Below are 22,818 nucleotides of genomic sequence, written 5' to 3' on the forward strand. Positions count from 1 at the left end.
TCTCAAAGTTGCTCCAAAGAAATCAAAAAGAAAATTTTGTTGCCCTCTTCCTTTATTTGGTCTGATGCAAAAGTACATGAAAGTAAGATTTCAAAGCATTTTTCTGCAATTTTGCGGCGTAACCAGCGTTGCTAAATAGCTTTGCCCTTTGTCCTCTAAGCACACAAGTCGGGTATATGGTTGAGCTAATCTCCATATCCGACCGAGCGGACTTACCGTCGACAAAAGCTACTAAAGTTTATGCTCGAAGTTATTACGTACGCAACGTCGCGTGCGGGCTTTTTCAGTTATGCGTTTTGCGTAGCACGCGAATTGTCGTGTGCAAGGCCAACTGAACAAGGCAACAAGATATATAATTAATCCTTCCTGAAATATGTTACCGAGGATGTTAACTCTCCAAATGAATTACCATAAGTGCTTACGGACACCAAAAGTTTCTTCTCAGGATGGCTTTTACGCGAGGAAGCTACGGACTAACCTTTTCGGGATCTATTGTGCCAACGAGGACATCATTCATTGTTTCTTCTATGATGAATCTATTGGAGGAAGCGGTCCAAACGAGGTAATATCTCTGCTGAACTATCTTCTGAAAAGCCTTCAGGAAAAATACGGTAAATTCCATCACCTTATACTGTGGGCAGATAACTCGCCGGCTCAGTTTAAAGAATCCTACTTATTTTTTTACCTAGACCATATTGTTAGAAAGGGAGAGTTTCTAAGAGTGGACCTTAAATTCCTACTGGAGGGACACTCATTTTCAATTTGTGACAGGCGGTTTGGCGGTATTCAGCAATTCTTTAACACCAAAGAAAAAAATTGAAACTCCACAGGAGTGGGAAACGACACTACGAAACAGCCGCTTAAATAACGTTAAAAGTTACTGGGTGAATTTGTATTGGATTATGAACTATAAAAGCTTTCTAAGAATGAAGTACGTTGCTAGAAGCGAGGACATTGAACGCGAGATATTCGAAGTAAGGAAGATCGCGTTTATCAATTTTGGTTCTGGAGAAATAACCGATCAGGAGGAGAACCTACAACTAAGCTGGCACCCGGAAACCCCATTTATAGGGTTTACAATGGATACGAAAGAAAAGCCGAGAATTGTATCGTTTCTGAAGAAAAAGCAAGGCGTGGAATTGAATGCGGCTGAACATTTGGTTCCAGTGAGACTAGAAAAGAAACCCATTCGCGATGATGTTAAGCAAGACTGTATAAAGCTAGCTCAGAAATATTTATCTGAAACTGCAAAACGTTTCTACGCCTCATTACCAGCAAGCTCTGATCAAGACAATGATGACGATGACGACTGAAACATTTACCCCAGAAGAATGAAGTTAGTGTTAGTATAGGTAATCGTATGAATGCGAGTGCATTCATACGATTTACACTACTCCTTATATTTGAAAATTCTCTCAAAATTGCACAAGCCTTTAGGCGAGTGCGATTTGAAAGAATTTTCAAATATCAGGAGTAGTGTAAGTCCTTAATTTCTCAAGCTCTCATACAATTACTTATTTATTATATGACTGAGAAAATTGCGAACGCCCGCGCGTTGATTTGTACTGCAGTGCAAATTAAGAATTAACGACAAATTAGCCTGCTCTTAGCCAATCACAATGAAGTAATTTTCTTTGTCATATAATGTCCGTAGGGTGCTAACTTAGAAATTCAGATCCAAAGAAAAGTAGTATCATTCCAAATTGCGAGTTTTAAATTCAACTTTTAACACACTACCAGCAAAACCAAACACAATTGGATTGCATATCACAAATGTGAAGTCCTCTGGCTTCAGTTAAAGTGACAAAAGCTTTCACGGTAATGGCGGGTAACAAATTGCGTTTTTGGTTATTGGTTATTGAAGATGATTTCCAATTGAATTCCATTTTTTTTAGAAGGATTTATTATTTATCTATAATGTTGACACCTTCAGTACTGTTTCTTCCTTTCGCTGGGTTAAATTTGGGCGGTTTTCGCGATTGCCTACGATTCTGAGTACCCGTTTGCTAATACGGATTGCCAGTTGTTGAAATTTTCAAAAATATCTAGTTAGCTATAAACACTGACGACTTTTTTTTACAACAAATGGATAATTTTTCAGACTCGCGAAATTCACCGACTCGATTCCACTTTCGAGTAAATAGGACCTGGCGAAATAAGTAACAACGATAGGTATTTAGCCTCTGTGTCAATCTCGTTCCCAGAGTCTTGGTCATCCCCTTGACCAGCGATCGGAAAATGAGAGCTCTGGGAGCAACCATTTCAGGCCTGCGCCATAGATGCAGACTGCGCAGTAAAAAAGGATGGGCAGAATTCGGTTATTTCAAAATGGTTGCTTCCAGAGCTCTCGTTTTCCGACCGCTGGTCGAGGGGAACGAAGACTTTGGGAACGAGATTGCCTCTGTGTCAAAAGTTTTGAGACAAGAGAAACATAACTCTTGCTCACGAATAACTCATGTTGGGTTAGTGGTTTTAGCTGGCCCACTGCAGGCCATGATCAGTCAGAAAAAATCAGTCAAGCCAAATGCAAGGTTTATTATCACGTGTATTCTAATAAAAATATATATATCTACTAATTAGTTTAACTCTTTTCCTGACAACGCTCTGTTCACCATTATCTATATGAAACAGTATATATAACAGTATACAACTATATATAACAGTAACTTCGTTTTTGCTATTAGAAGGTGGCTAAGTATTTAAATAATTCGTAAGAAATTGAAAGGGATGCAGTTCAGGATGAGAGGCATTACATCAGAATCCGGAAAATGCGTTTGTACACTTGCTAATTAGTGAGATGCAATGAAACGTTTCCATATAAACGTGTATAACGTTACACTTTGTTTGAAGGGGGTGGGGACAATTTTTACTCACGAAAATTAAGGCATGAACCAGACCTATAAATTACGGTCTAGAGAAGGGTCACATATTAGTCCAATACTCTGGTTAAGTCATACCCTAAGATTATTTAGTAGAATTCTACGACTATACTAATGAAAATGCTGTAATCTGATTGGCTGAGCCGCTGCACACTATCATGCATTAGTGTGCAGTAGCTTGGTGTGGTCGACAACATTGCAACGTTTCCTCGATTCTACGAAGTTTTCAAAGAGCATTCAGAAACAAATGGATAAACAAAATTCCTGAGAAGACTAAAAGGAAGGCACTTACGTGCGGTTTCTTGAATTAAAAAAGGTCGAAATGTTTGAAAGAAACTGATAAGCGCGCGTACACAACTGCAAATGTCAAACTGACAATTAATTCAGTCCGCACGAATTCCCTAAAGCATGAAGTTTAACACTAAGACCAGAAATAATTAGAACCGTTACTTGAAAGAAATTTCAGTTAGAAATCTACTAAAATAATTAGATTACTCGCCCTCGATTTCTATTTAACAATTAGATTACGAGCTCGAGATTTGAAAAAATCTCTTATCGAAATCCTCCTCGCAGACACTTCGAAAGAAGTGGCCGTCAATTTGTTAACAAGGGCACACTACTACGCCACTCATTATCTATCGATCACAACGTAGCTAGTGAGAAGCGTAGCCAATCAGAGAACGGCATTCGTGATAGAACGCTAGTAGATTTGACTAAGAGGCGATATTTGATTCGGCCTACGGCCTCGTCAACTATCAACTCGTAGACATCTCGAGCTCATAATGTAATTGTTAATTAGAGTTTAAGCACATTAAGGTCTGGATCATAGCAAATAGTTGATTCATGAAAATGTCAGTGGAACAAAATTTAGCAGTTCTGCCTACTTAGCGTCGTCAACATTTTCAAGTGTACCCAACATTTGAGGATTTGGTGGTGGTTGACAAAGAAGCAGGTCAACCATTTCGGTCCTGTAACGTTTGGAATAAGCGCATCCCTCGTTTTGAGATGGTCGAAGGTCACTAATTTCCCCCAAAAACCTACACCACTCTTTAATACGAAATCAAGTACACTCCATTCTAAACGTAGCAAAGGTAGATAATTAAAAAAAACCCTGCGTTATTGACCAACAAGAGTGGAAGTCTATGCCAATTCGATTTCACCGACATGTAAGAAAGGACTCCAATTTAGTTTTTAGCAGAAGAAAATATACATGTCAGCTTAGTAAAACAATTCAGGATAACCATAACCCGCGTGACTACTCAGGTTCTGCTGTTTCCCTTTAAATTCTTGATCCAGGCTTTAAAGGGCTTGAGAGGGAATAGTTTGACTGTCTGCATGACATTCCCAATCCGTATCGTTGTAGTTCCATAGGAACTCTACGGTTTCGGGAATATCATGCAAGGCAACCAAAAACACTCTTGGTCTTCCTGAATTTTTTAACGCTACGAAGGGTCTCAAATTTGCGTGGTTTCGAGAGTGGTTGATCAGTGCCCCCCAAGTCGGCCCGGTTTCTTCGTTGCCTTGGTAGGGATCGATCCTAAAACCAAAATATAAACCAAATAATGCGCATTATTAAATCGTGTATACTTGTATTTCAGCCGTGGCTATAGGTTTAATTAGTCTTGACTAATATAGACAAATTGATCAAACTCGTTTCATTTTTCAAGTTACCATTAATTATACTAAGGGTCGCGATGGTTGTTGAGATAGCTCTGTTAATGAAACGCCTTTTGAAGATCTTACGTCAAACAAGGTACTTACGCAATTTGGCGGCCTCCACTTTCAATGACCATCAGGGTGCAAATTGTGCCCTCCGTGGCGTATTTCTCCTTGCGCGTGGCCGCTTCTACCAAGGAAACATGCTCCCCTTGATATTCTACTACTATTTCACCCCTCTCGATGTCGCGGTTTGCAAACGCACAGCGACCTGCCCCTCTGGGGTCACTGGGAACATCATGGATCTGTAAAATGAAAGAATGGATAGATATTCAGGAAGATGACAAAACATGTTAGTAAAAACATTAAAAAAACCTTGTTTGACTCGGGAAACTTCGTATACAGCCTTAGCTTCGTTTAGAAATCTTCGGAATAGCTTTTATGACTTTCGATATTCTTTGGATGTTTCTCGGTAACCTTGGGAAATATTCTAAATTTTCGGTTGAGTTCAGGCAAACTTGGCCAATCTTTGTTGAAAAAAAATCGGGTGGCCTCCCGTGATATTCGGAAGCCTTCCAGTGGTTGTTATACATCTTCGGAATACTTCGGATTATGTTGGAAAAGTGATCTCATATCATTCGCAAGTAAATTATATATGGTATTGCCTCCTTGGTTTGTATGGTACATGTAATAAATAGCTATCGCTGTTAAAAAAAAAAAAAGAAAACCTTGAAAAATATTTTGCTTTGGTTGGTAAAATAAAACTCACCTCTATCGGGGGTAATGGTGGAGGATTTACGGCTATGTAATTTTGAACCCGTTGTTGGGTGTCACGCCCACCAAATTCATATCCTGGGCGACTTCGACGAGCGCGGCGGAGTTTAAGTCCTCGGTATCCGCGAACGTGGTTGCTCATGTCTGTCCTCACTTGCCATCCCTTAAGTTGATTATGAGTCGAAATGGCGTTTTTCAGTTGCTGTAAAAAAAAAAAAAAAAAACGCGTTAAATGTGCAAATAGTGTCCCCAATTAGTTTCTTTCTATAGCTAAATACTCTGATCTTTGACGTGATTCAATCATTCATTCATTCGTTCAAAAAAATATCTATTTCATTCTCTTCACTCTTGTTTGAAACATAGAATCACAGACCTATAAACGAAGCAAATTTTAAAGCAATGATCGCTGCAAAATACTTACCCTATTAAAACTGTTTCTCTTCATTAAAAACTTTGTTTGGCCGCTAACACTGTCGTTGTCCGTCCACACTCTACCCGCGCTTTCGTAGGCCTCGAAAATCTCGGCCGTGGACACAAAGTTACCCGGGCTTTGCTCCACACAAGAAGACAAAAATTTAACTAGAAGTGGACATTTAGCCCCTCTTTTGTGCTTAAGCATTACCCTGCGGACGTTTACGAAGGACATCTCTGCTCCTTGATGGCAAGATAGGCTACATACAAGTGCCAATGAATATTTTCCCACAGAAACTTCACATGGGTCTTAAATTTATTCAAAAGCACGGGAATTTGTGGTTAACACGCGGTTCGTGTTCCATTTGGTCGGGGTGTAGTAACTCCAAGAGAAACTCTTTTTCGTTGCTATGCAGTCTCTCTGGGAACGCAATCATTTTTGATACAGACCAGTTTTTTGTTTTTTGGGTCCGTTTCCGAGTGCCGAGTGCCTTTGTTCAATCAGCTGATTCAACTCCTGCTCGCTTAAATTCGAGGCCCGGCAAAAAACTTAAGCTCGAAATTTGGTAACTCACAGGAATAACATTCCTCGTCTCCGGAAGAATTATTAGATTTTTCCATATTTTAGGAGAAGAAAAATAGGAATTATGTTTTACGAAGTGTCAACATCGATGAAAAAAATTTGCCGAAAAGTACCCACTAGGGCAAATGGATCGAGCATATTAGCCAATCTTAACACTTGAAGACTGGCGCGAGTCGCACTGCGGTCTAAAATATGGCGGTTGTTGAGTGCATAGAGGTTTCTAAGGCGAGTAACTTTACGTTAGTCAGGGTGGGCCGGAGATAAATTTGTTCGGATTTTTTAGTTTTATCGTTCCATCTCCCAGAAAACACCAAACAGGAACCTCTTGACAGGCTCGATAGTAAGAACAAAACAAGTTTTTCGCAGAGTAGCCGAACGTACAAGTAAGCAGTAAGCAAAAGATGGAGAGAGGTCAGAAGTCTACACAAACGTTTATAGTGGTAAGTATTCATCCATAAGTCTCTCATGAAATATTCATATCCAGAAGGGCGCCCATTATGCTATTTATTTGCCGTCTTTAACTTTTGAGAGGTTCTGAAGCGAGATTGTTTTTATTCAGTCTTGTGGTCTGGGTGATTCCCTGCTGTATCGATTTACGTAATTTTAATAAGTAAATACTGTTATAGTGCAACTTACTCAGGGGAACGAAATTCCGTAATATGTTTTACTTAGTCGAGAGTTCAGTTTAACAAGGCAAATTAATAAAAGTTTCTCATCTCTGTTATTCCAGAAAAATTTACAGTGACGTCGATCACTCTCGAACTCTAAACACTCGATATTTTTTCGAACACTTTTTTGATATATCAATTTGTACTAATATGTGCGGAGTGGTACCTGACCCCCGGGGGTAGGGGGAGATTTCAAGGCACTTTAGTTTGCTGTCATTAAGTTATGCTTGCAAAGAGCTTTTATCTGATATGATGACAGTTAAGCCTGAATTCATCCACAGGTGACCCAGAGATTCTAGTGTCCTTTCCTTTTTGCACTAGATGAAGTGTGGAGTGCGGAACTTGGTAAGTTCTGCTTACATGACTCTATTAGGCACCAGCTGTTATTGGGCTGTTCGGACCTGGTTTTCAAAACATCAGGTATATACATACATACATACATACATACATACATACATACATACATACATACATACATACATACATACATACATACATACATACATACATACAATTTAATTCGTAAACGTACGGTTGGGAATCCTTCCGCGATAGAGGACCTGACTGTCAACATCAAGAATTTGCGAATGGGACTTTGGGCGTGATGCGCAATGAGTTTGCCTATGAATTGTAATGGTCTCTGAAGAGTCTCTTGGCCGAAACGAAACGCCGCGTCAGACTAGCTACGAACATTTCACAAGTAAAAAGAAATTTGTATCTGGAAAAGTCGTTGACATTCGTACACACTGCGTGCCTATGCTTGCTTGCTAAAATATTCATAAGTTTCCATGTTGACGAATTTGGAGACGACGTCTTACTGAGAGCCTAAAAACGTTTTATGCGGGATACTAAAAGGCGTTACGCGTCATCAGTTTGTTCCATTCTCTTAGCACCGTTTCTTAGAATACGCAAAGACGCAAAATCTACTTCCCATTCCAGTGTTATCGTTGGAGTGCACAATATTCACCTGGAGCAGATTAAGGTACAATATCTCGCTCAGTTGATGTCTCATATTAGTTAAATCAGCGTCAATTTCCCGGCCTTTTCCCAGGGTTTTAGCGCTTGCAAGTTTAAGAGATTTGGAGTAAATCAACTGAGCAATCAATATTTAGTGTTTGCAGTCTGATGTTTTTGGCGTTCTTACCAACCAATCTTGTCCGTCGTATAGATGTATATGTTACGAATTCTATGCAGTTTTCTTATCTAGTTTGATACTCGCATCAAGGTTAGTGACAAACTGATAACTTCGTGATAAACAAACACTGCGGAATGCGGGTTTAGGAACGCTTTCCATCGCTATTTAATACCAATGAGATTTTGCAGGGTTTTGAATCCGCCTTGAATAGTAGAATTAGAATTCATAAAACTGGCAAACGGGATTGAGCAAAGGTTTAATTCAAGAAGATAAACTGAAGAAAGCTCCCATTTGTTTCTCTTACCTTAGGCACTTTCACTTTTGATTTCACATTAATTAAAATACATTGTTACAAGAAGTGCGCTGTAGGATTCGGGGACTTGTTTGCGACGAGCCTGGCTAGTTCAACAGCGAATAATTCAAACACGCCTCCAATTTCAATTTAGCCTCTAAGGCACTTAAACAAAGCCAAGTTGTGTAGCGTCAGATCATTACGCTATTTATCTAGCCATGTTTGTGGGACGCACACTGTTTCGCTGGACATAAATTCAGGGTATACTGTGATGAACTAACATGCCTTCCAGAGGGAATAGCAATACTTTCAGTTGCTGAGTGCTGCGGAAAATGCATAAGTACTGGCAATGTGGATCAGTCTGGTCCGAGTGCGACTTTAGTTCTAGTTTTAATGCAGGATGCCTAAAGGCGTTACGCGTGATGAGTTTGTTCCATTCTCTCGAATTCTCAGTGGACCGTTTCTTAGAATGCACGCGACGCAAAATCTCTTTCCCATTAACCGACATCAAGTCATCCAGTTTTATCGTCCATCGAGTGAACAATTTACACTTGGAGCAGATTAAGGCACTTCTTGTCTTGTTACGGTAAATCAGCTGAAAATTTTACTTTTTCCCTTGTTCTTTTACCTTTATAGCCTGTTTAAGAGATGCGGATTTAATCAACCGATCAATGAATATCTAGTGTTTACAGTCTGTTTTCAATGTTTACGTTCTTTATCATCTTGCTGTAAATATATCTGTCGTTTTCTTATGTATTTTAATGCTTTGATCAAGTTTAGTGATAATGAGCTTGAAAGACAAGCTAAGTGCTCATAATCAACTACCACTTACCGTGAAATGCGCCCGCTTATGATAGAATGCTTGCCATTACTGATATTATTGAGCCGGACCTCGCCAGTTGTTCCATCAGTTGTCACAAATTCGAGGAGAAGCAAAATTCAAATTTACAAAGCGAGCTAGTAAACGACAAAATGTGGAAAGTTCTCGATCTATTTGATCAGGCGGATAGCATGGGTTGTAAGGTTTTCGCTTAACGTTGGTTTTACATAATCAGTGACAAAATTATAATACATTGTTACAAGAAGCCGGCCCTGTGAGGTTCAGAGGTATCGAGCCTGGCTACTTTAAAAGCGCACAAGTCACACCTGTATCTATTATTTCAGACTTCTGTAACACTGGTATGGTCAGTTAGAAAATGTGTTTAAATTTAAGGAATAGTGGAAATGGACAAATACTGCATGCTCATTTGACCATAAACAGAGAGGAAATTTAATATTCATAATTTTTTGGAGACGACGTCTTACTGGGAGCCTAAATACGTGTTATCAAAATACAAAAACAGAGAAACACAAACTTGGAGTAATTCCATCCTCTTTGAATGGTAAGTAGGCTCGATTTCCGCCGCTCATGTTCCTGAGGAAGGGCTAGTAGGGGGTTTTAAGCGAATGGTTTTATGTTGAATGATAATATTATTGCTAATTTTCATTGTTTATAGTGGTCGATGTACTCAACTACAAATAGCTAGTTTCCAGGCATGTCATTTAAATTGGACGAAACAAATATTGCAAATAAACATAACAGGCTTAAAAATCCCAACCGGCGGGAGCCATACCAGTCGGCTATTTACAAGGATGAACAAGGAGTTGAACTAGGATCTACCGGGAAACAGGGGTCGGGACTTGATAGAGCCCCGGGACTTGAACCCGTGACCACCGGATTTCAAGTCTGGCACCCAAACCACTCGGCCAACCTGCCTCCACAAATAGATGATATGTGTAGATTCTAAAGATATATTAATTCCAATCCTAGATACTGACGAATCAGCTCTCAGACGTGCACGTCAACTCAAAGCCTTACCGGAGTACAAGGTGGAGAACATGGAACAGCCCCCCCCCCCTGCAGAATACAAAGACATCACTATCCTGGCTACCATTAAATAAATCTTTTCTGAAACTATTTTACTTACTCTGTGGAATTACACTGGTCATTTGCGCCCTCTATCTACAAAGAACCAGTATGATAGACAACAGAAACAAACAAATCTACGATCGATCACTTACCCACCACAGGGCAACTAACCAGTCCAGTAGTTCAGTTCCCATAACGAAGGAGAACGAAAGTGCGCGACGGCCTGGGAAAAAGATTTTCATCGCTTTTGATTACTGGGAGCAACTGATAAAGGCAACAAATAACTTCCTTGATCTCACAGCCCTTGCTGCGTATGGTGGACGACAAGTTGTCCTTACATTTGTAAAAAGCTCGTCGTTTCACGGCGCACCCACAGAGAAAGGTTTTGAAACACTCGCTCTGTACTATAACGTGTCCGCGCTCAACCGCACGCTTATTTCTCGCGGTCATGGAACGCTTATAAGCTGGAAAGAGTTTGAAGACGTCTGTCAAGGGAAACTGGATATACTGGTGCATTTGGATTACAAGAACCTAACTAAAAGTAAAAAATATAATCGAACCACACGGGCATTTTTTCCTTGCAACGTTCGCCAGAGTAACACACTTGGAGATTTGAAAGCTGAAAGGACAATTTGCATGAATGTGTTTGCGGTTGATTCAGTTGAAAAATTCGAGAATGACGTTATAGAGAGGTTACCATGTGCTGGGTTGGCTGTATGGAGAGGAAGTAATAACAACGAATCATTTCGCGCGCAATTTAAATTGTCAGCAGTTGTTCCAGATCGTATGCGCTTTCCTGACGCTGCCATTTTCTTTAGTTCAAGACTCCTTCAAATTGCACGAGATTTTATCGCGAAAAGTCTTGGCCCATTCTTTGTCTCTGCGCACATTCGCGCGGAAAAGATGTTAACGTTTGGAATTACTTTTAACAATAGTGTAGCGGTAAAGAAGTGTATATCAAATTTGACGAGGCGAGTTCAAAGGTACAAGAATGCTAGTAGAGTTCCCATACCGCTTTTCTTAGCCACCGATTTCGGAGAATATGGAAGTTTGTCTAAACGTGCAATAATTGCCCGAGAAAACGCTAAGTCTTTGATGAGTATATTAGCGCCTCTAAAACCAATTATTTTTCAGCCTTCAACTTACAATCTTACTGATCATGGAGCCGTGGCAATTGTGGAAATGGAGATCCTGTCGTCTGGAAAGCGCTTATTTGTAGTTGGAGGGGGTTCATTTCAAGAGTGGCAAGCTTCCATTTTTAATAAGACCAACATGGACCAAAAAGCCAAGTGCCGAAATGAATTGTGTAACAATTTATGTTGTTTATAATTTATCAGTAGGGAACTAATATGACTTTTCAGAAGCACCATTACCATTTTATACAAGCAACTCGCTATCTTGATCTGATAACGTGATTATAACGAATTCGCCGAATCCAAAAGGTGCAATAGAGCGGTTTTTATTTGAGTGTCGAAGAGTAATTGGTTTTGCATCAACTACGTGTCAATTTTCAATCCAATCAGAAGTAAAACCAAAACCAATTGTAGCTCATTCACTTGTGATTGGCTAGACTGGGGATTACTATGGTTTTGGTTTTACCACATTCAATTGAAAACTGCTCCACCCAATTCATAATCTTATTGATTGTAACATTAAAATATTTATAGCAATAACTATTAATCTAGTTAGAAAATTCAATCTTTTTCAGTTTTCTTGAACTGCCGAATAAAATATACTTGTATTTAGATTTAACAAATCTGCATTGAACCATTCAGATAGAGACTGCCTTGCATACGCCCGGTGCGCTGGAAATTTGAATTGACCGATCAGGTTTTCAGCAGGAGGGAAAAGCTTTACTGTGCTGACTTCAAATTTTTATCAGCCAAAAAATAGCATAGAATTAGTCGGGTCACTTTTTTCACTGGAGACCGCATTTAATATGTACGAAAAGGATTCATTATTCCAAAAACCATATCAGTTTGTAAAAGTGAAAAATATGAAACATTTTGTGTCTCCAAACAAGTCTGGTAACTCGTTCTTCGATCCCTTTCGCCGGGTAGAATAAGAGTTGTGTCATTTTGAACAAAATATGTTGTTCCTCGTCAAATTAAAAACAGAATTCTCGAGTTATGCATTAGAGGAGGTTAAAGCAACTTTGACATTGTCTTAATGTTTTGTTAGCTGCTATGAAAAAACTATTTTGACTGGTTTTGACCGCCACTCAGCCACTGCCACCTTGGTATTCGTTGTTATATGACATCTGTAAGTTATTTTGTGTTCATAGAAGACCATCGGCTTGCCCCACAAGATGACATATCTTGTGTTAGTCATGACATCCTCTGACGTTACAGACATCTTGTACTTCACCTTTTCCTTTGAAGGTAGAAAATAAAGTGAATTGATGGTAATTATCCAAAAGTGATACTAAAATGTAAAAGAAAAAGAAAGTAATGAAGAACACTGTCAAAAAAAGCGAATTTCGGCTAAACCTGCATATCAAAATGGGGTTGCTATGGAAATGTCAAGTGACGTGGACAGACATGACGGGACTCACGGGGCTTCTACTGTAAGTACCGCAGAGCAATGGTAGGAAATTTTCCTAGCATTCCTTACATACTCTCGATACGGATCTTTGTCTTGCGGCCAGGGAAGGCGTCATGATCTGTTTCAGTGACATGTCGATGATATTAAATAAAAAATAAACCAGAAAGGGCCAATGGAATATGAGACAAGCTTTAAAATGAAGTCACGATATTAATAGTGCGTTAAAAGAAAACAGTGCGTTCGAGTCATTCCCGATGCTCTCAAATGATGGGGGACTCCACCGACGCCAATAATCTGGAAAAACACAAGGTCATTATATATCGGATCACGTCTAAACACACGCGAAGAAAGACTTAAGCAGGAAAAAAACGTTAGCGGACAAAACCGGGGAATGCCGATAGATCAAGTAATCCCGCAATGATGAACGAATTACACAACATGAACCTTCCTCTGCTTCTCCCCCTGAACCAAGTTCAGATCTACGAACTGAACTTAAAGATACCGAAGTGCCTACGAATGGATGTTGAGCGCAGCGAGCAGACGTAAATGTCTTGTTTACCAAATGAAACCCATCACAATAAACTCTGAGCTTGCATCAAGATGCTTGTCTGGACATAAAGAAGCATTTGATTAATCAATCTAAAACAGATCTTAAGGAATAAAAACCCAGATGATCTGGAATACTTGTCTGAGTATGTCGTTGGCAGTGGGAGCCACGTGCAGTATTATCATGCTCAGCAATTGAAGTTATTGTGTAGAAAATATCGGACAGTTACACAGCCGAGGGCAAAAAAAAAAAAAAAACGAGCGCGAGGAGAAACTTAGGACATGGAGCTAAGATAGATTGTCCGTGCTTTAGTAGACCATGCACGGCTACCGATGGCTTGGCCAATCGCTTGGCCAATGGCTCGTACACGCAACGAATCGTAAAAGTCCGTAAGTAACGACCTCCGAAAGAAGTAAGCCCACCCCCCATCCCCTGAAAATAGAGGATCTAAGGTTCAAAAGTACAATATTTTTCCAATCAATAGCCTGAATAACGTACGATAAACTGATGACGATTCAACTAGGGAAGGTATAGCTTATTCCAGGAGACGTCATGAAGCGCCTTGGTAAAACAAACCCCGCAAAATTTTCATCAACTAACAAGAAGGTACTAACAGGACCTTTTCTTCAAATTGAAATTACTAAAATTGACAATTTTGCATCATTTTTAACAGGAACGCATAAAAAGAACGTTTAATCATACTGAAATTAAAAACTCGACCAAAGCAATTAAATATTTATAAAGCAGACTAACGTAGCAGCGCATCATGAACAACATAAATTTGAACCGGAACGAAGAATTTCTAAACGATTTATAAGAACTCAGTGTTTTTAGGAATTACACCCACAGCCTTAGGGAAATACAGCCCTGTTCTGATAGCATTAAAAAAAAAAAAAGAACCCAGCCAGAGATACTTACAGTAGGAGACATTTCCCTTCCCCCGTGTGGTGAGAGATTCTCGCCCATATCAACCTTCTTTTCTCTCGTACGTTCTCGCGCGTTCCGGGATGCGCCACGCTAGCGTTTTAGGTGCAGGGGTCACAACCAATGCTTACCTAAGTTTCTAAAGATGCTACTTTTAGCCCTCCCCCAAATCTACACACGTGTATTTCACTTGTGGAAAACTATCAATTTGCACGGTGTTTGGGTTAGAGATTCTCGCCCATATCAACTTTCTATTCTCTAGTAAGTTCTCGCGCGTTTGGAGATGCGCCACACTCGCGTTTTAGGGGTGGGGATCCCAACCAATGCTTACCTAACTTTTTAAAGATGCTACTTTTAGCCCTTACCAAATCTACACACGTGTATTTCACTTGGGGAAGTCTATCGATTTGTATAGTGCTTGGGTGATTTATTCTCGCCCCTATCAACTTTTTTTCCTCTCGTAAGTTCTCGCACGTTAAGATGTGCGCCACACTCGCGTTTTAGGTGCAGGGGACCCAACCAATGCTTACCTAACTTTTTAAAGATGCTCCTTTTACCCTCCCCCAAATCAACACACGTGTATTTCATTTGTGGAAGTCTATCGATTTGGACAGTGCTTTGGTAAGAGATTCTCACCATATCAACTTTCTCTTCTCTCGTAAGTTCTCGCACGTTTAGAGATGGGCCACACTCACGTTGTAAGTGCAGGCACCCCAACCAATGCTTACCTAACTTTTTTACGATGCTACCTTTAGCTCTCCCCCAAATCTACACACGTGTATTTCACTTGTGGCAAACTATCGATTTGCACAGTGTTTGGGATGCAGATTCTCGCCCTTATAAACTTTTTTTGCTCTCGTAAGTTCTCGCACGTTAAGAGATGCGCCACAATCGCGTTTTAGGTGCAGGTAACCCAACCAATGCCTACCTAACTTTCTTAAGATGCTACTTTTCGCCCTCCTCCAAATCAACACACGTGTATTTCACTTATAAAAGTCTATCGATTTGGACAGTGCTTGGGTAAGAGATTCTCGCCCATATCAACTTTCTTTTCCCTGGTAGGTTCTCGCACGTTTAGAAATGCGCCACACTCGCGTTTTAGGTGCGGGGAACCCAACCACTGCTTACGTAACTTTTTAAAGATGCTACTTTTAGTCCTCCTTCAAATCTACACACTTGTATTTCACTTGTGGAAAACTATCGATTTGGAGAGTGCTTGGGTTAGAGATTCTCGCCCATATCAACTTTCTTTTCTCTGGTAGGTTCTCACACGTTTAGAGATGCGCCACACTCGCGTTTTAGGTGCGGGGAACCCAACCACTGCTTACCTAACTTCTTAAAGATGCTACTTTTAGTCCTCCTCCAAATCTATACACGTGTATTTCACTTGTGGAAAACTATGGATTTGGACGATGTTTGGGTTAGAGATTCTCGCCCATATTAATTTTCTTTTATCTCGTAAGTTCTCGCGCATTTAGAGACGCGCCACGCTAACGTTTTAGGTGCAGGGGTCACAACCAATGCTTACCTAAGTTTCTAAAGATGCTACTTTTAGCCCTCCCCCAAATCTACACACGTGTATTTCACTTGTGGAAAACTATCAATTTGCACGGTGTTTGGGTTAGAGATTCTCGCCAATATCAGCTTTCTATTCTCTAGTAAGTTCTCGCGCGTTTGGAGATGCGCCACACTCGCGTTTTAGGGGCGGGGATCCCAACCAATGCTTACTTAACTTTTTAAAGATGCTACTTTTAGCCCCTACCAAATCTACACACGTGTATTTCACTTGGGGAAGTCTATCGATTTGGATAGTGCTTGGGTGATATAATCTCGCCCCTATCAACTTTTTTTCCTTTCGTAAGTTCTCGCACGTTAAGATGTGCGCCACACTCGCGTTTTAGGTGCAGGGAACCCAACCAATGCCTACCTAACTTTTTAAAGATGCTACTTTTAGCTCTCCCTCCAATCTACACACGTGTATTTCACTTGTGGAAGTCTATCGATTTGGACAGTGTTTGGGTTGGAGATTCTCCCCCATATCAACTTTCTTTTCTCTAGTAAGTTCTCGCACGTTAAGAGATGCGCCCCACTCACGGTTTTGGTGTCGCGATCCCAAACTATGTTTATTGGACTTTTTAAAGATGCTAGATTTGGCCCTTTCTTAAATCTACACACGTGTATTTCACTTGGGAAAGTCTATCGATTTGGACAGTGTTTGATTGGAGATTCTCGCCTATATTGACTTTCCTTTCTGTCGTAAGTTTTCGCGCGTTTAGGGATGCGCCAAATTCGCTATTTAGGTGCGGGGATCCCAACCAATGCTTACCTAACATTTTAAAGATGCTACTTTTACCCCTCCCCCAAATCTACACACGTGTATTTCGCTTGTGCAAGTCTATTGCTTTGGACAGTGCTTGGGTAAGAGATTCTCGCCTATATCAACTTTCTTTTCTCTCGTAAGTTCTTGCGCGTTTACAGATGCGCCACACTCGCGGTTTTGGTGTCGGGATCTTAAACTATGTTTACTGGACATTTTAAAGATGCTAGATTTGGCCCTTTCTCAAATCTACACACGTGTATTTCGCTTGTGGAAGTCTGTCACTTTGGACAATGCCTGGGTTAAAGATTCTGGCCCATTTATATCTTTTTTTCACTCGCGTGTTTTCTCGAATCAGTTTAGAGTCCCTGGGACTCAGAAGTATCGCCCAGGTTTTTGGAAATCGACGTAAAGTTGGTTAAAATAACGATGCGCGTAGCCCGGTCTCGGCGACTTTAAGCACTGTCCAAATCGATAGACTTTCACAAGTGAAATACACCTGTGTACATTTGGAGGAGGGCTAAAAGTAGCATGTTTAAAAAGTTAGGTAAGCATTGGTGGGGTTCCCCGCACCTAAAACGCGAGTGTGGAGCATCTCTAAACGCGCGAGAACTTACAAGAGAAAAGAAAGTTGATTTGGGCGAGAATCTCCAACCTAAGCACTGTCCAAATCCATAGACTTCCACAAATGAAATACGTTTGTGTAGATTTCGGGGAGGGCCAAAACTAGCATTTTTAAAGAGCCTTGTAAGAATACTTTCGGATCCCCACACCAAAAACACGAGTTTGCCGCATTACTAAACGCGCGAAAACACGCGAGTAAAAAAAGATATACATGGGCGAATATCTTTAACCCAGGCATTGTCCAAAGCGACAAACTTCCACTAAGTGAAATACACGTGTGTAGATTTGAGAAAGGGCCAAATGGAGCATCTTTAAAAAGTCCAGTAAAATTAGTTTTAAATCCCGACACCAAAACCGCGAGTGTGGCGCACCTCTAAACGCGCGAAAACTTACTAGCAAAAAGAAAGTTGATATAGGCGAGAATCTCTTACCCAAGTACTGTCCAAATCAAAAGACTTCCATAAGTGAAACACACGTGTGAAGATTTGGGGGAGGGCTAAAAGTAGCATCTTTGAAAAGTTAGGTAAGCATTGGTTGGAATCCCTGCACCTAAAACGCGAGTGTTGCGCATCTTTGAACGCGCGAGAACTTACGAGAGAAAAGAAAGTTGATACAGGCGAGAATCGAATCTCTCACCCCTGTAAGTATCTCTCCCGGTTTTTTTTTTTTTTTTTTTTTTTTTTTCGATTCTACGAGAACAGGGCTGTATTCCTCTAAGGCTGTGGGTGTAATTCGTAAAAGCACTGAGTTCTTATAAATCGTTTAGAAATTGTTCGCCCCAGTTCAAATTTATGTTGCTGGCACATGGGTGGGCACTTTATATGTAGACCGTGATGTAAGATACCTTAAACCATTTTTATTGTTCATGATGCACTGCTACGTTAGTCTGCTTTATAAATATTTAACTGCTCTGGTCGAGTTTTTAATTTCAATTGATTAAACGTTCTTTTTATGCGTTCCTGTTAACCCTTTGAACACGAAACTTTCGCCAAAAAATACCGTTTTAAACCGTTTATTCAGGGTTGTGGGCTGCGATGACGCTAAATAAGCCTAAGTTTTGCTAAGAAAGCTTTTTTTCACCAAAAAGAGAGATTTTTCGAGGATTAGGTACAAAATTGAGCAATATTTCAATTCCGGGCAAGTAGTGGTATGGGCTAGTCCAATACAGATTTGACAGGTATTGTGATGCAAATGAAAAGGTATTGTTATGGAAATGAGTTCTATTGTTTTCTCGAGTTTGACGTATCCATAGTAACCAGACGCCCCGCCCCTTTGACGTCATTAATCTCGTTTCCGTGTTGACCGAGTAAAAAGCCTGGTTTCTGACATAAACAAAGAAATCACGCAATTTTAAAGTTAACCCATAACTTTAATATCAAATGTTTCCCTAAAATTACAGGACAGAGGCGTATGCTACTCCATAGTGGATTGCGCTCAACTTATGAATGAAACTATTTACAAAAGTGTTTACAAATGGCACAACAGTTCAATCATGTCCACGTCCTCGTTTGTTCTTCTTTCATAGCCATAGGGATATGTTTTGAAGGTGTAGGGATCTATCACCCGTTTTTCGTACACAAGCTGGTACTTTTTCGTCTGAGAGACTGTGGTCAGTGAGTACTCTTTGGAGTTTCGGACGATGTGATAAGGCTTGTAAATATCAGTTTGTCGCGTTTTCTCGAGAGGGCGTTGAATTTCGTCTAAAACATTTTGCCGCAACACTTGATAATTTAACTGCTTGCTACCTTCACTGTTTAAAGAGATTCTCCTCACTTTGCATTCTTCTTTCTCTTTCTTCGTGAGGTAGCCATAATTTTTCAGTGATGAAGTCGTCTTCTCCCGACTCGTCCTTGAAATCACCGAGAAAGTCGTCAAGGGGACGTTTGTTTTCATGAGGTAAACTGGAAAAAATAACGCTGTCGGTGTCTGTGTACTGTAATCGTACTTGCAGCATGTCCAGAGCTGCATACAAACAAAGTCGAGCCCAACATGTCGTTAAACAAGCGATGAAAATGCTGAGGTTTGGTGAGACAGGTTTGTCATTCGATCTCAGTTTATAGTGAATTTCAACGATGTCTTCAGACAATACACTCACGTAGCAAATGCCATTTGCATCACTTTCATGGAATGCACTGAACCTCATAGGATCCCCGAACTCTTTGATTTGAGTTTTGTTGGTGCGCTGGCCAAACTTCCCCCACATGGAATTCAACATCATTTTTGCAAGGCTACGTTTGCCGGGATTCTTTTCAATGTTGTGGCGGTTGAGTTCCATGCCCGCTTTCTCTTTGTAGGATCTCAGATGTTCTCGCTGTTTGACGGGATCATTGCCTACATGAGCTAGCCAGCCGCTTGCCTCCTCTTTAATCTTAACCATGTATTCACATAGTCTTTAAAGAGACCTTTCCTCGTTTCAGAAAAATGCCACACTTCGTTAATGTAAATTATTTTGTAGCCCTTCTCAACGGCTTTGTTTAGTCCGGGGGTACACCATGTACCTGTAATTTGTCTTTCACTGCCGCTGTGACTGCAAACCCAGGACCGTTGTAGCATTGGTTTTTCCGTCTCTTCTTGTACACAGGCTCTACATAGCGGGAATGTCAGTTTACCATTTTCACGCAGTGGAAGTACTGGATGAAACAGTTTTTCTGGAGGTAAAATTGTGACTTTGGCAATCCCGAAGTAATTTTGGATGTCTGTGTCTTCCGGCTGAAATATAATTTCAGGGTGGCCGACAGGATACTCAGCATTCTTATTGATGAACAGATAGAGAGATGTAAAGTCATAGTAATGAATCTTCTCTCCTGAGGCGATATCAGCCAGATGATAAAGTTTGACAGCGTTTGCTCGTCCGCCGCAGAAGGCATCACGGGGATTTAGTGGCTCCACCAAATCGAGGCTGGCTACAAAGTTCCTGACGTCCTCCCTTTGTTCTTTCATTTTCCGCCAATCACGTTCCCACATTTCGATGACGTTGTAACTTTTGTCACGCAAGAATTCAAGTTTTTCCTGGGTGCAGAGATACACGTCGGCAGTGCAGCGATGCTCCAATCTAAGGTGTGTTTCGGATCTGTTGGGATAGCATTTACGACAGCCATGCCAAAAGCAACCTTGAAATTCGCAGACGGTGTTCGTAGTTGCATCGTAGCCGTCCACGGTGTAGCGACTGTTGGGGATACGGTATTCCCCATCATTTCTAACATGTTGAATTCTCCTACTGATATGACTTTGTTGCCACAGTAGATATTCCATGGCAACTTTCGATTGATTTGTTTTTAGTCGCCAACCGTGGAGAGGCTCGGAAGCAATTGTGTTGGCTTCCATTCGGTTTTGTCGCAGGTCTGTAACATAAAGCGACTAGGAATAGTTCTACTCTCCTCCTCCCTTCCCCCCCCCCCCCCTCCATTCCCCTGGATGGGATGCCAGTCCATCGAAGGGTTACCCCCAGAGTTAAATTCGCCCGTACCGGTCTATAAGCCTGCGTGAAGAGGGGCAACCTGAGAGTAAAATATCTTGTCTAAGAACACAACACAATTTCCCCGGCCATGGCCCGAGCTCGTACCGCTCGATTCCGAGGCATGCGCACTAATCATGAGGCCTCGCGACCTCTTTCAAGCTCTTTATCCTCACTTTTTAAAGTTGCTGAATGACACATAAGACAGGCTCAGCCACTTTTTGGAGAACTGGACCAGAATTGCATTGATGAACAGTCGTTTGCAGAAACTGTTCACAGTGCCGGAAGTCCAGTGCAAAACGGCTGGGGTTCATCGATTGATGGCACACTACTGAGGCCATGCTGCGCAGACCCAGAAAAAAATTAGCAAATTTTGTTTTTTCTTTTACAAGAAGATACATGGCTTACGGTTCCAGGCAGATAGTGCAACTGGCGAAATAAGAAATTATCATGCGCAATTTTAAACCAATTGTGCGTGTTAATTGTTTTTAAAAGTGCTTTCACAGTGTTCTTTGTATGAAGACGTGATTAATCACCGCAGTTATACGCACAACTTAAGCAGTTGTGAAATTAAAGCCTGAAAAAAAAAATCAGACCAGAACGGGATTTGAACACATGACCTCTGCCATATCGGTGCAGTGCTCTACCAACTGAGTTATATATCAAGCCAATTGGGAGCTGGCCACATTGTGAGTTTGTAACATACCCGTAGATATTGAAGAATACAAATGAATATATGAACTTCACATATTTGGACTGCGGAGAATGATATGAAGACATGATTGATCATCGGGCTTTATTTAATTTCACAACTGCTTAAATTGTGTGCATAACTGCGGTGATCAATCATGTCTTCATATCCGATTTTCCGTCCTCACCGAGCCTGTTCGCAGGCTACTCAAAGTCCTTTAATTTTCAACCAGTTGTTGTGCGTGTACCTTTGATTAAAATCCATACTTGTCTAAATGGTAGTGTGACTTTAAATCACTTTTCCTTACCTCCCCCCAAAACCTACACACATACAAATATACCATCATAATTAAAGTGACAAATACTGCAGTGTACAATGAAATGTCGTCTGTCTCACGATGCTGTCACCAGTGACCCAATCGCCTGATGAAGACTAGCAGCGTGCATTCGAAACATCGCTATAACATCACAACTGATCACATCGTAAGAACAAGGATGATACTTTGGTACTACTAAATATTTAAGATGTGCCGTTTTCAAACGTTAACATTTTATACTTTTAATTTGGTGCAAACTCATTTCAAAGCTTCATCACTAGAGCTGGAAGCATTTATTCGCAACTCCCCCTGCTTCTTTTCAACTTGCTTTTACCAGCGCGACAAAGAGAAATGTAGTCTGGAAAGTCGCTGACTTTCGCACACATTGCGTGCCTTTGCTTGCATGCCTGTAATTAGGCTAAAATATTCCCAATTTCTCGTGTTGACGAATTTGGAGACGATGTCTCACTAAGAGCCTGTCTTAGTTTTATGCAGGATGCCTGAAGGCATTCCGCGTGATCAGTTTAATTCTTTGAGTACCGCTTCTTGGAATACACGGACACTGAAGCATAGATTCCCGTTAAGTCATCCAGTTTTATCGTCCAATGAGTGCGCAAATTTCACCTGGAGCCGATTATAAGGTATTGTGTGTCCCTCAGTTGATGTCTCATTAAGGTAAACTAGCAGTCAGTTTTACTTTCTTTACGTTCATAGCATGTTTCGGAGATTCGGAGTTAATCAACTGATAAATTTTAAAATGTGACTGCTTACATTCTGATATTGGCGTTCTTGCCAGGCAGTATAATTTATGTTACGAATTCTCTGAAGTTATTGTATGTAGTTCAATTCTTATGTCAAGGTAACTGGCAGCTTCAAAAAGACTAATAACTTCATAATCAAAAAAGGCTGCGAAACGCGGGTTCAAAAATGCTTTCCACTTCTAACAAAAGACCTCGCCAGTTTTGCATTTGCGCTGAAGCGAAGAAGAATTGGAAAACTGGGCAAACGTTTAGTTCAAAAGGATTTTTACGAAAGTCTCACGTTCTGTCAGTTCTATCGAGCAGGTAGTAAGTTTCGCCTACCGAAGCACTTTC

The 22,818-nt window shown here is 40.7% G+C and overlaps 2 protein-coding genes across 2 annotated transcripts in view; both read left to right on the forward strand.

The window, feature by feature from the left end:
• The window catches only part of LOC145485681 (uncharacterized), a 79,019-nt gene that overhangs the window by 34,768 nt on the left and 21,433 nt on the right, over positions 1-22,818 (forward strand).
• On the forward strand, positions 10,372-11,925 carry LOC145485158 (uncharacterized). Its single transcript, XM_081463854.1, has one exon. It carries the CDS (start codon positions 10,416-10,418, stop codon positions 11,634-11,636), a length of 1,221 nt encoding a protein of 406 aa, XP_081319980.1. The 5' UTR covers positions 10,372-10,415; the 3' UTR covers positions 11,637-11,925.

The sequence above is a fragment of the Orbicella franksi genome, chromosome 4, assembly GCF_964199315.1.
Source record: "Orbicella franksi chromosome 4, jaOrbFran1.1, whole genome shotgun sequence".
In the NCBI taxonomy this organism is placed as follows: Eukaryota; Metazoa; Cnidaria; class Anthozoa; order Scleractinia; family Merulinidae; genus Orbicella; species Orbicella franksi.

Excerpts from the sequence above, each read along its gene's own strand:
- LOC145485158 (XM_081463854.1), top strand. The coding sequence starts at position 10,416 with ATGATAGACAACAGAAACAAACAAATCTACGATCGATCACTTACCCAC.